The sequence below is a fragment of the Microcaecilia unicolor genome, chromosome 8 (assembly GCF_901765095.1).
Source record: "Microcaecilia unicolor chromosome 8, aMicUni1.1, whole genome shotgun sequence".
NCBI classification, from domain to species: Eukaryota; Metazoa; Chordata; class Amphibia; order Gymnophiona; family Siphonopidae; genus Microcaecilia; species Microcaecilia unicolor.
Genome location: NC_044038.1, coordinates 183,042,647 through 183,055,318, shown reverse-complemented (window position 1 = coordinate 183,055,318; position 12,672 = coordinate 183,042,647). Strand labels below are relative to the sequence as shown.

The 12,672-nt window shown below is 40.5% G+C and overlaps 1 protein-coding gene across 1 annotated transcript in view; it reads right to left on the bottom strand.

Annotated features, from left to right (window-relative positions):
- The window catches only part of LOC115476861 (uncharacterized PE-PGRS family protein PE_PGRS54-like), a 75,755-nt gene extending 63,543 nt beyond the window's left edge, over positions 1-12,212 (bottom strand). Inside the window, exon 1 of the mRNA XM_030213435.1 lies at positions 12,124-12,212. Coding sequence (XP_030069295.1) covers positions 12,124-12,178 — 55 coding nt within the window. The 5' untranslated portion in view covers positions 12,179-12,212. The remainder of the gene's footprint in view (positions 1-12,123) is intronic.
- Between the last annotated feature and the right edge of the window lie 460 nt (positions 12,213-12,672).

Below are 12,672 nucleotides of genomic sequence, written 5' to 3'. Positions count from 1 at the left end.
ACCAAACATAAAATATGTAAAACAGACATGAATTATAAAATGTACATGTAAAACAGACATGAATTTCTGAGGTATAAAAGGAAGTCCTTTTACTTCAAACGGTTTTTCCAGCTTTGATAGCGGACTACTTGCTGGTGATTTGGAAACACAACAGTAAGTAAACCTTTTTTAAGACCATATATCATTTTTTAAGACATTGACATTAGCAACTTGCAAACTTAACAATGGTGTTTTATATAATAGCAATCAGAAGAAGATGGTGTTATAAAAATATTATCTTATAAATGTTTGATATCTTGTTCAAATGCTGTCAGTAATGAGAATATATCTTTACAAGATCAGTGATTTATGTTAGCTTTGATGCATACTTGATTAAATACTGATTTTAAGTAAGTATGATACCACTACTACTACTACTACAAATCATTTCTATAGCGCTACCAATCAGGTCCCTGATATTCGAATTAGAATTATACAGCAAAGGAGTTTGAGGTATCAGTGCAAATTTATGTTATCTCATAAATATGCATTTAATGACAATAAACTGTAAGGGGGTAGCACCGCAATTTATATTAGTGGTTTGGAAGCTTATATTTGACGATTTACATTTAGGGACACGCTGTTTGTGCTGGGTTTTTTTGCATTTCCTTTTTCCTTGTCCTGATATGCAATTTGCAAGTAAGTATTACACACTAATTATATCTTCATTTATATTTTTTATTAATAATGTTTTGCTTTTTTATTTTGTTGTTTGGTTATTATTTTAATTCACCATTTATTCATGCATTCTTCAATTATTAATTTTTACATCATTCATATTTTATTTTTTTATTTTTCATTTTTTATATTTTTTATCATCATTTTAATTATTATATTATTTTTTCATATTAGTATTTTTTCACATTTTTCATTTTTTAGTTTATCTAGTGGTACAAAAATATTTATATATTTATATTTTCATATATATTTGTTCTGTTTTTTTAGTTGTTCTTATTCGTAGAGATACAGACTAGGTATGTGTTCTTTCCTTTTATCATTTTATCATTTGATCAATTGACAATTTTAATATACAATATTTTGAAAAGATGTTTGATAGTCATTTTTATATGTTTGCACTTGTGCCCTTTCTTTGCTGGTAATATATATATATATATATATATATATATATATATATATATATATATATATATATATATGTTATATTTTCCGATGTTATTGTCTAATTCATTTGACTATTATAATTATATATTTATAAATATTTTATAAGTTTTTATCCATTTTTTTAATTGAAAGTGACTCTCATTGTTAACACTTCATGTCTGTTTTACATGTACATTTTATAATTCATGTCTGTTTTACATATTTTATGTTTGGTTTAATTTGTAATTTGTAATATTAAATATCATTGATTTGTTTTTATAATGTTTAAGTCTATAATTTAATATGTTTGTTTATTATAGCCTCTGACACAGACCTTTTGTGGGCGAAACACGTCCTGTGTCAGACAACTGTCTTACATACTGTATCTTCAATAAAATATTTTGGATAATATACTGATCTGCTTGCTCATTTTTCAGCTTCTACAAATCCTTGAGACCATGTCTCCACCCCTTCCTCCAGACACAATCCCTCCTTCTCATGATCTCCCTCCATCTCTAAAGGCTCTTTCCTCTTTATATCCAGACACAATTCCTATCTTCTTGCTTCCTTCCTCCAGACACAATTCTCTCTTCTCGCCCCTTGCCCTGTGAAAACCCAGCTGTTTGAGGGGGCTACAAGATGTATTTATATATTTATTGGGGGGCTTTATTTACTGCCTTTATGAAGAGATTCACCTGACATGGTGCACAGCAGGTGCAGCTTGATATAAAACGTATGATTTTGTTAAAAGCATAATAATAGTGAAATGATCAAACATATGCATAAATACAATCAAAGATGTAAACTTGGGGACAGGCAAATTCTAATTCTAATAATAGGACTAACATGATTCAGCCATAAGAACATGCCACACTGGGTCAGACCAATGGTCCATCTAGCCCAGTATCCTGTTTCCAACAGTGGCCAATCCAGGTCACAAATACCTGGCAGAAACCCAAATTGTGGCATCACTTTATACTACAAATTCCAGGGCAAGCAGTTGCTTCCCAAGTCTGTCTCAATAGCAAACTATGGACTTTTCCTACAGGAATTTGGCCAACCCTTTTTTATACCCAGATGCACTAACTGCTGTTACCAAATCCTCCGGCAAAGAGTTCCAGAGCTTAATTATTTGTTGAGTGAAAAAATATTTCCTCCTATTTGTTTTAAAAGTATTTCCATATAACTTCCTCGAGTGTCCCCTAGTCTTTGTACTTTTGGAATGAGTAAAAAATCGATTTCTACTTGTTCTACACCACTCAGGATTTTGTAGACCTCAATCATATCTCCCCTCATCCGTCTCTTTTACAAGCTGAAGAGCCCTAACCTCTTTAGTATTTCCTCATATGAGAGGAGTTCCATCCCCTTTATCATTTTGGTCACTCTTCTTTGAACCTTTTTTAATTCCGCTTTATCTTTTTCAAGATATGACAGCTGGAACTGAACACAGTACTCAAGTTGGAGCAATACAGAGGCATTATAGTATTTTCAGTCTTATTCACCATCCCTTTCCTAATAATTGCTAGCTGTGATCGGTGTTTTACTGACCACTGCTGGTGTTATACCCAGAAATTCAATGCTGGGTGATGTCAGGGCTCTGGCATTGAATTTTCAGGCACTTGGAACCAGTGGAAACGTAGCCAGTTAAGTGTAATTTTCAGCACTTAACTGGCTATGAAGAAATGCATAAAGATAGGACTGGTTTTTAAGCAGTTTATCTTAGCTGGTTAAGTACCTAATATCTGTACATAACCACTGAAAAGGCCTGGTTAGGCCTGGACCGGTGATTTAAATGGCCATGTCCTGGCCATTTAAATTGTTTGAGTATCGAGTCCAATGTCAGAAATATACACATTTAACAGCACAGTAGAATAATGATACACCAGAAATATGATAAATATCAACAGGGCTCAAATGATACGACATAAGAACATTCATACAACGCAGATCTGGTACTGATGATGTTAGCACAGTACAAATGAAACACCTCAATAGCAACAAATTAGAACATTCAAATAACAGATATGATACTATGAGGTGTATTTTCAAAGTAAACTTACAAAGCCTCGTAGAGGGGCATTTTGAGTGAAACATCCAAAATCTGACTAGGAAATAAGCCCATTTTTTGAAAGAACAAAACATTTTTTTAAAAAATATTGTTTGGAGCAAGGTTTTGTGCTTTGAATATTTTTTTTTGGCCATTTTTAAGAAAAAAAATATACGAGTGCAAAAAGTACAGAATCAAGCCATTGGAATGTAGGAGGGGCCTCCAGACATCCCAGGAGAGTAATGGGGCACCAAAGGGGGCACTGCTATGGATTTCCTATAAATGCTCCCAGGTACACATCTCACCATTTCTCCTTTATCTTGTCTGCTGAGCCCTCGAAAACCCACCCAAAACCCACTGTCCCCTGCTGTACACCACTACAATAGCCCTTATGGGTAAAGGGGGCACCTATATGTAGGTACAGTACAGGTTTGGTGAGTTTGGAGGGGTCACAGTTTCCACCACAAGTGTGACAGGTAGAGAGAGAGAGACAAGGTCCTGAGCCCCCCACAGTGCACTGCACTGACCACTCCACCAGTGACTTGCATGCTGCTCTCATAGACCTGACTTTAACATCTGAGAGTGTCATAGAGGCTGGTGAGTAATATATTTTTTGCACATTTTTGGGGGGTGGGGGTGTCAGTGACCACTGGGGGAGCAAGGGGGATCATTTTTGATTCTCTCCTGTGGTCATTTAGGGTACCTTTTTGTGTCTTATTCGTTCTTAAAATAGGTCTATCCCAAAACATTTAGACTTTCACCCTGAACTTTTTTGTTTTGATCCGTTATGGCTGTAAAATGTCCAAGTGTTAGGCAAGCCCCAATCCCGCCTCCACAATGCCCCCGGCACTCCTCCTTGTAATTTGGACACATTGGAGATGAAATGCAGAGATAAACATTTGGAAAACAGGTTTCCAAAATACCGATTTGGATGTTTTGAGGAAAAAAAAAAGTCCAAATGGTGCTTTATGCAACTTTTTAGAGGTTTTTCTCTTTCGAAAATAAGCCCCGTAATAACCTATGGAACTTTGTAAGTGTAAGTGCTTTGAAAATGAGCCCCTTGAAACTTCTTAATAAACATGCATTAGAACATTCAAATAACACAGATATAACTAACACGTAAGCACAATACAAATGACACATATACTACACTTTAGAAATGTTAATATAACCAGTACTGGGCAGACATTTTTACAGGATTAAGAATTTTAAAGTACTATCAAATCCAATCTTTTTTTTTCCAATATTAAATAATCATTTCAAGACACTTTTTCCCCCTTTGCACTTATACTCATCCTCTGGTGGAATGGAAAGTGACAGAGGGTAGAAATAAATGCCTCTTTGTGGTAGTAATCTGCAAAGAGGCAAACCTTACCAGACAGCCCTTCAGCAATATTACTTATAATGTTAAAAAGAATCAGCCCAAGAACTGATCTTTGTGGAACCCTACTGGTAATGTAGGGTTCCACAAGGATCAGTTCCTGGGTCGATTTTATCATTATTATAAATAATATTGCTGAATGACTGTCTGATAAGGTTTGCCTCTTTGCGGATGATACCAAAATCTAAAATAGGGTAGATAACATGAGGAGGGACCTAGCAAAGCTTGAAGAATGATCCAGAATTTGGCAGCTAAGATTTATGTTAAAAAAATGTAGGGTCATGCATTTGGGCTGCAAAAACCTGAGGGAACAGTGCAGTATTTGGAATAAAGTACTTGTGTTCATGAAAGAAAAGCAGGACTGGGGGGGGGGGGGGGGTTGTGATCTTATCTGATGATCTTAAGGCAGTAAAAGCAGGTAGAAAAGGTAATGACAAAAGCTAGAAGGCTGCTTGGGTGCATAAGACTCTGGTGAGACCTCATTTTGAGTATTGTGTGAAATTCTGGAGACTGCACCTTCAAAAAAATATAAACAGGATGGTCCAGAAGGCTGCTACTAAAATGGTCAGTGGTCTTTGTCATAAAGCATATAGGGACAGACTTAAAGATCTCAATATGTGTACTTTGGAAGAAAGGTGGGAGAAGGGGACATAGGATGAATGTAAAAGGAGGCAGACCAAGAAGTAATCTAGGAAACACTTTATAGAAAGGGAGGTTAGATACATGGAATGGCCTCTCAGTGGAGGTGGTGGAGATGAAGACCTTCTGAATTCAAGCAAGCTTGCTACAAGTGCATAGGATCTCTAAGGGAGAGGAAAGGATTATAGATGGTATGCATGAGCAGACTGGAGAAGCCATATGGTTTTTTTTGCCATCATCTTTATACTTGTTCCCTTCCTCTTCCCCCCTTTCAATCTTTCTTGGATGCTCTTCATGCTTCTCATCCTTTCCTTGTAGATGCACTTTACCTTCTTTAAACCCCTTCCTCCTGAAGATATTACCCCCTTCCCACTCTCTCACTCTATACAGGCTCTTTCTTCCTAATGCTCTTTCCTCCTTCTCACACCCTTCCTCCCTCCAAACACTATTTCCCCTTCTCAAATCGGCTTGCCCTTCCCAATCTCTTTCCTCCAACTTCCTCCTTTCCTCAGTTCTTCACCCTCCCCATTCTCCTAGGATAAACAAGGCACCATGAGATTACCCACAGCTGATCTTTACCTGCCAGCAGCAGAGACTTGTTTAAGCTGATGTCATGTAACGGAATGTCACAAATCTTGTTGCAGGATTTGCCCCAAGGCAGCAGGAGATGTCAAATTAGGCGTGTCTCCTGCTGCTGGCCTGTAGGGATTCAAGGTAGGCATAGGTGGCCGGGACTTATTTATTTCAAGAGGCTGAAACAGAGAAGTTAAGGGGGGCAGGGGATAGAGACATTGAATATTCATTTTAAATTTGGCTGATCTCAATTTAACCATCCAAGTCAATTTTCAGTGTGAGCCGGTTAAGTTGGAGCCAGCCAAAGTTATTCTATATATTGCGGTGGGCAAATATGGCCACCAAACTTAGCTGGCTCAGTGGTGAAAATCGGTGGATAGCTGGTTATATTGGCCGATATAACCAGCTATCTCTAAGCTGCTAACCAGTGATATTCAGCGCTGGATAGCTGGCAATCTGGAGCTGAATATTGCTCGCTAGCAGGTAAAGTGCCGTTTCACTGGCTAAATTATTTTCAGTATCGACCTCTATGTTTGACCTTCAAGGCAGTGGCATAGCCAGACCCTGACTTTTTGGGTGGGCCTAGAGCTAATATGGATGGGCACTGTGGCTGATATTCATCCAGTGGTGGTCAGTGTAGTTAAAGCCTGCTGCCTGTGCTGAACTCCTAAATTCAATGCCACACCATATCCAGTGATCAGCATTGAATTTCAGGTGTCATTTATGGCCACCAGGACTTAACCAATTAAGCCAGTATTCATTGCTAACTGGTTAAGTTCCTAGCAGTTAAAGACAGTACCGCATAAATAACAGTCCTATTAAACGCTGAGTATCAGTGACATAGCCAATTAGCCGCTATGAGCTAACTGTGAATATTCAGTGGAGATAACCGGTTATCTCCCTCTGAATATTTGCAGTTAGCCAGTTAAATGCTATTTAAGCAATCACTGGTCGTTGCTGAGTGTTTAAATAGTGCTGAATATCGGGAGGTATATATAGAGGTATGAGTAGTGTTTCTTGGGGTACTGCTAATAATGATTTAGAATACACTTGATGATGGATTTCTAAGTAAATTGTCTGCCCAACAGCTGTCCCGCATCAGCATAAACCACGTGGAGGGGCATAATCGAACGAGGACGACCATCTCTAAGGGCGCCCATCTCTGAGAACGGCACCGCGAAGGGGCGGGGCAACCCGTATTATCGAAACAGGATGGGCGCCCATCTTTCATTTCGATAATATGGTTGGGGACGCCCAAATCTCAACATTTGGGTCGACCTTAGAGATGGTCGACCTAAATGTTGAGATCGCCGATCTTAGAGATGGGCGAACTCGGTTTTTGGCAATAATGGAAACTGAGGACGCCCATCTCAAAAATGACCAAATCCAGGGCATTTGCTCATGGGAGGAGCCAGCATTCGTAGTGCACTGGTCTCCCTTACATGCCAGGGCGCCAACCGGGCACCCTAGGGGGCACTGCAGTGGACTTCATAAATTGCTCCCAGGTGCATAGCTCCCTTACCTTCGGTGCTGAGCCCCCCAAAACCCACTCCCCACAACTATACACCACTACCATAACCCTTAGGGATGAAGGGGGGCACCTACATGTGGGTACAGTGGGTTTCTGGTGGGTTTTGGAGGGCTCATATTTATTTATTTATTTGTTACATTTGTAACCCACATTTTCCCACCTATTTGCAGGCTCAATGTGGCTTACATAGTACCATAAAGGTGACCGCCAGTACCGGTTTGATCAAATACATAGTGAGGTTGTGATAGAGTAAAGTTCATGTGTGACAAAACAACATGGGAATCATAAGGAGGAAGAGTTTATGTCCAGTTCTAGCTTTGGTTTCGTTATGTCACAGGGTTAAGGCATTTAAGTTGGATCATTAGGGTATGCCTTTTCAAACAAGTTAGTTTTTAGTAGTTTCCGGAAGTTTAGGTGGTCATATGTTGTTTTCAAGGTGCTTGGTAATGCGTTCCATAGATGTGTGCTTATATAGAAGAAGCTGGACGCATAGTTTAATTTGTATTTGAGGCCTTTGCAGCTTGGGTGATGGAAATTTAGGTATGTTCTTGTTGATCTAAATGTGTTTCTGGTTGGTAGGTCTATGAGGTCTGTCATGTATCCCGGGGCTTCTCCGTAGATTATTTTGTGAACCAGGGTGCAGATTTTGAACGCAATACGTTCTTTGATTGGTTGATATTGCATATCTGGATTTTCAAAAGGTTTTTGACAAAGGACTTCATGAAAGACTCCAGAGGAAATTGGAGAGTCATAGGATAGGAGGTAGTGTCCTATTGTGGATTAAAAACTGGTTAAAAGATAGAAAACAGAGAGTAGGGTTAAATGGTCAGTATTCTCAATGGAGAAGAGTAGATAGTGGGGTTTCCCAGGGGTCTGTACTGGGACCACCGCTTTTTAACATATTGATAAATGATCTAGAGATGGGAATAACTAGTGAGGTAATTAAATTTGATGATACTAAGTTGTTCAAATTGTTAAATCACAAGAGGATTGTGAAAAATTACAAGAGGACCTTACGAGACTGGGAGACTGGGCATCCAAATGGCAGAAGACTTTTAATGTGAGCAAGTGTAAAGCGATGCATGTGGGAAAGAGGATTCCAAACTATAGCATCATGATGCAAGGTTCCATATTAGGAGTTGCTGCCCAGGAAAAGGATCTAGGTGTCATCGTTGATAAGTTGAAATCCTCTGCTCATTGTGCAGCGGCGGCCATGAAAGCAAATAGAAAGTTAGGAATTATTAGGAAAGGAATAGAAAACAAAACTGAGAATGTTATAATGCCATTGTATTGCTCCATGGTGTGACCACACCTTGAATACTGCGTGCAGTTCTGGTCACCGCATCTCAAAAAAGATATAGTGGAATTAGAAAAGGTAAAGAGAAGGGCGACTAAAATGATAAAGGGGATGGAATGACTTCCCTATGAGGAAAGGCTAAAGTGGCTAGGGCTCTTTAGCTTGGAGGAAGAGTAGGCTGAGGGGTGATATGATAGAGGTTATTTACCACCACAAGTGTAACAGGTGGGGGATGGGCCTGGGTCCGCCCGGCCTGAAGTGCACTGCACCCACTAAAATCTGCACCAGGACCTGCATACTGCTGTGATGGAGCTAGGTATGACATTTGAGGCTGGCATAGAGGCTGGAAAATGTTTTTAATTTTGTTTTTGGGTGGGAGGGGTTGGTGACCACTGGGGAAGTAAGGGAGGTTCATCCCTGATCTCCCTCCGTGGTCATCTGGTCAGTTCGAGCAACCTTTTACGAGGACATGGTCATGAAAAAAAGGGGCCCAAGTAAAGTCGACGAAATGCTTGTCAGGGACGCCCTTCTTTTTTCCCATTATCGGCTGAGGACCGCCCATCTGTTGGACCAAGCCCGTCCCGCCTTTGGTACGCTGCGACATGCCACCGGGAAACCTTTTGGTCATCCACGCGACAGGAAGCAGTTGAGGACACCCAGAATCGGCTTTCGATTATGCGATTTGGCCGCGACCTGGGAGAAGGACGCCCATCTCCCGATTTGTGTCCCAATGTGCGCCCTTCTCTTTCAAAAATAAGCCTGATAGTGTCATACTTTCAATATTAAGATTTTTTTCCCACCTACTGTGAAATCTGTAGCACACAGAACATACCTGGAATGTTTCCTCTTACATCTTTCCATAGAAAAAAATGTATTCAAACTCTGGTAGCACCTCAATAATAGCAACACAAAATCCCTTCACTGCCAGATACTTTGGAGGTCTTTTACTAACAATTAGCTCTTGTTATTTCTCATAGGACTCATTTTACTCCTATGGGCCCTGCAGCAGAAAACGTGCTATTCATTAGTAAAAGACCCCCTTTTGTGAAGTATCACTAAATCCTGCAAAGTTCAGAGCCTATGCTACAAAACCTTAACACGACCAATTCTGAACATACAAATACCAATAGCAATACCTTTAAAAAGAGCAGTGAATATACAAAACAGCAATACATGTCCCGTTGGAAAAGCCCAGACAATTCAGATTCGTATAGATCCCCACACTAACCACATGCCAGCAGAATCTCTCACCTTGGTAAAATGAAGAACACAGACAAACCCTCACCGGTTACAGACTAAAGGCAGTGGAGGAGTGGCCTAGTGGTTAGGGTGGTGGACTTTGGTCCTGAGGAACTGAGTTCAATTCCCAGCACAAGCAGCTCCTTGTGACTCTGGGCAAATCACTTAACCCTCCATTGCCTGCTGCATTGAGCCTGCATGAGTGGGAAAAATGGTGGGTACAAATGTAACAAAAATAATAAAATAAAACTGTTGAAATTTGTCTTGGGTAGCCCATTTCCTTCCCTACCCCCCCCCCCCCCATCCTTCCCTGTAGACCCAGCCATCAGCCCTGCCCTGCCCCCTCCCCCATAGGCTGGCATTAGCCCTGCCCTCCCCAATCCTCCTCCTCCATCCAGAAGCTTTTTCTTTTCTAAACTGGGCACTGCAGAGCCAACCTCCCACCAAGAAGTCTAACAATGTGAATTATAAAACATATTTTTTAAAATCTGGGCAGTGCAAGAGCCCACCAGCATGACACAAAGAAAAAAACCAAAATAGTTTTATGTGTCATGCTGGTGGGCTCTGCACTGCCCAGATTTAAAAAACAAAAACAAAAAAAACTGTTTTTGTTTGTTTGTTTTTGTTTTTTATAAACCTGGTCAGTGCAGATCCCAGCAGCGTTTCCCTGCAGAAATCTACCATAGTGCCCCCCCCCCCCCCCCCATGAGGCCCTGATGGGTGTGGTGTGGAGGAGAGGAGGCCACGGGAAGAGTAGACTTGATGTGGGGGGAGGGAGATGCTGTTGACCTCCTGCTTCTTTTCTCTAGCCAGCACCGGATGGGGTGGGGTGGGAGGCAGCCAGCTACATTTTAGAAAGCAGCACACCAACACAGCTCAAGAGTACCAACTCACCAGGCAGGTGCAAGGGGCAGGTGACACTGAAGAGAGAAGCTAGAACAGCTTACACACAGAGCAGCAGCAGCCACCTTAGGGAAGTTGAGGCAAACTACAGTGCAGAGCTGACTTGGCGGAGTGGTAAACTTGCAGCAGAGGTCCCCTGAAGCCTGACTCCAGGCAGTACAGAAGGCAGGTAGGAAGGCGTGTGCTGCTTGCTTGTTGGAGGCTGGAACACTAAAGTATAGAGGCGCTTTCTTCAGGTAGCAGCTCATAGTGAATGTGACACAAGAAGTAAATCCACCTAGTCTCAGTCTGAGCACCAATCAGTTGCCTCGTTTTCGTAGTGTCGGCCTGTGCAGGGTTAGAGATGCATAAGAAGACAAGGCACCCTGATTGGCGCTGAGACTAGGTGGGCCTGGGCCCACCCAGGCCCACCTGTAGCTACACCACTCAAGGTCCCTTAAAGGAAATGGCCAGAGTACTGAAGAACAGGATCTCCCTTACACACCTTCAAGGTCACTAAGGTCCTCCCAGGAATATCCCTAACTACACCCTCTTCAAAGGACTTCACACAATGTGATACCCTCAAGGGAGCTTCTCTAGAGTAGCCCCCACACTCTGGAATGCACTACCTGAAAGGCTGCACTTAACATAACACTATCTACACTTCAGGAAGCAGGTGAAAGCAACCAGGCCTTTAAGAAAAGAAGTAAATGACACCGACTGCACATATTATAGCAGGACATGCTTATGCACTCCTACCGTAGCCAAGATAGTGTTCAAGCAAATTTCTGATCTCTTTAGTCCCTTAATTTCTTACTCCTGTTACTCTATCTTATGTATTTATATGTTCCATCTTTACTTACACCCTGTGCTGTCTATTACAATGTGTATTGTGTACTGTGTTGACATTGTAATGTATCATACTGTGCCATACTTGGACTATCAAAAAACAACAACTTTACTACTCTCACACTCTCTAATATTATATAACATTGCATTCAACCAATGTCCCACTCATAGTGTCAACTGCACTGAACCCTGAATAGGGGATATTAATGGTATATAAGATCTGAATTGAATTGAATATTTGTACTGCTGTGATAATTGTCTATTGCTTATGTTTGACTTATTCTTGCTGTACACCACCTTAAGTGAATTTCTTCAACAAGGTGGTAAATAAATAAAATAATAAATAACTAAATATTGAGCATCATGAGTGGCATTGTAATAAGAAAGTATAATGTAGTGATCACATGACCATTATAGTCTGTATCTGCTTTTACAATCTGTCCTTAGATGTCTGTAAATGGTGTAATGAAGGCTGAAGTACTGACAAGAAAGCTTCTAAAACAGAAAGCCTTAACTTGAGTTCTTTCAAATAAAAGGTTACTTACCAACATAGCCGAAGACGGTCAGGGTGACCAACGCGAGAAACACTGCCGACTTCATGGCTATGGTGTTGAGGGGCAGGCTGTGGATTGGATTAACTCCCTGCACCAGCCTTTACCTGAGCACAGTAGTATATATACTCTATCTTTGCCACGTAGAAATCCCGCCCAGATTTTGCCATGCAATCCAGAGCCGGAAACTGCCCCTAACAATAATTGCTAGAGGTAGGAAAGTTTTAATATCCCATCTCACCTTAAGATATCATTACATACTGTGATTCAGGATTGTTGCTTCCCTATTGAGCAAATCTTATATATAATCAGAAGTTAAGCTTTGTGAGACAATTAATGTAGCAGTTTAATAGACATATATCTATGGATTTGTTGCTTATCTTTCCAAATGATGCTCAAGATAGTTTACTGCATAATTAGAAATCAGGTGCAAAGGAGTTAATTTCTCATTCCGTCTGGATTTCATACTTATCTGCTGCCTCACCTGGGACTTTGTGTAATTCATAACAAAGAGGAGCGGTGTCAGAGTATTGTAGAGAAAAA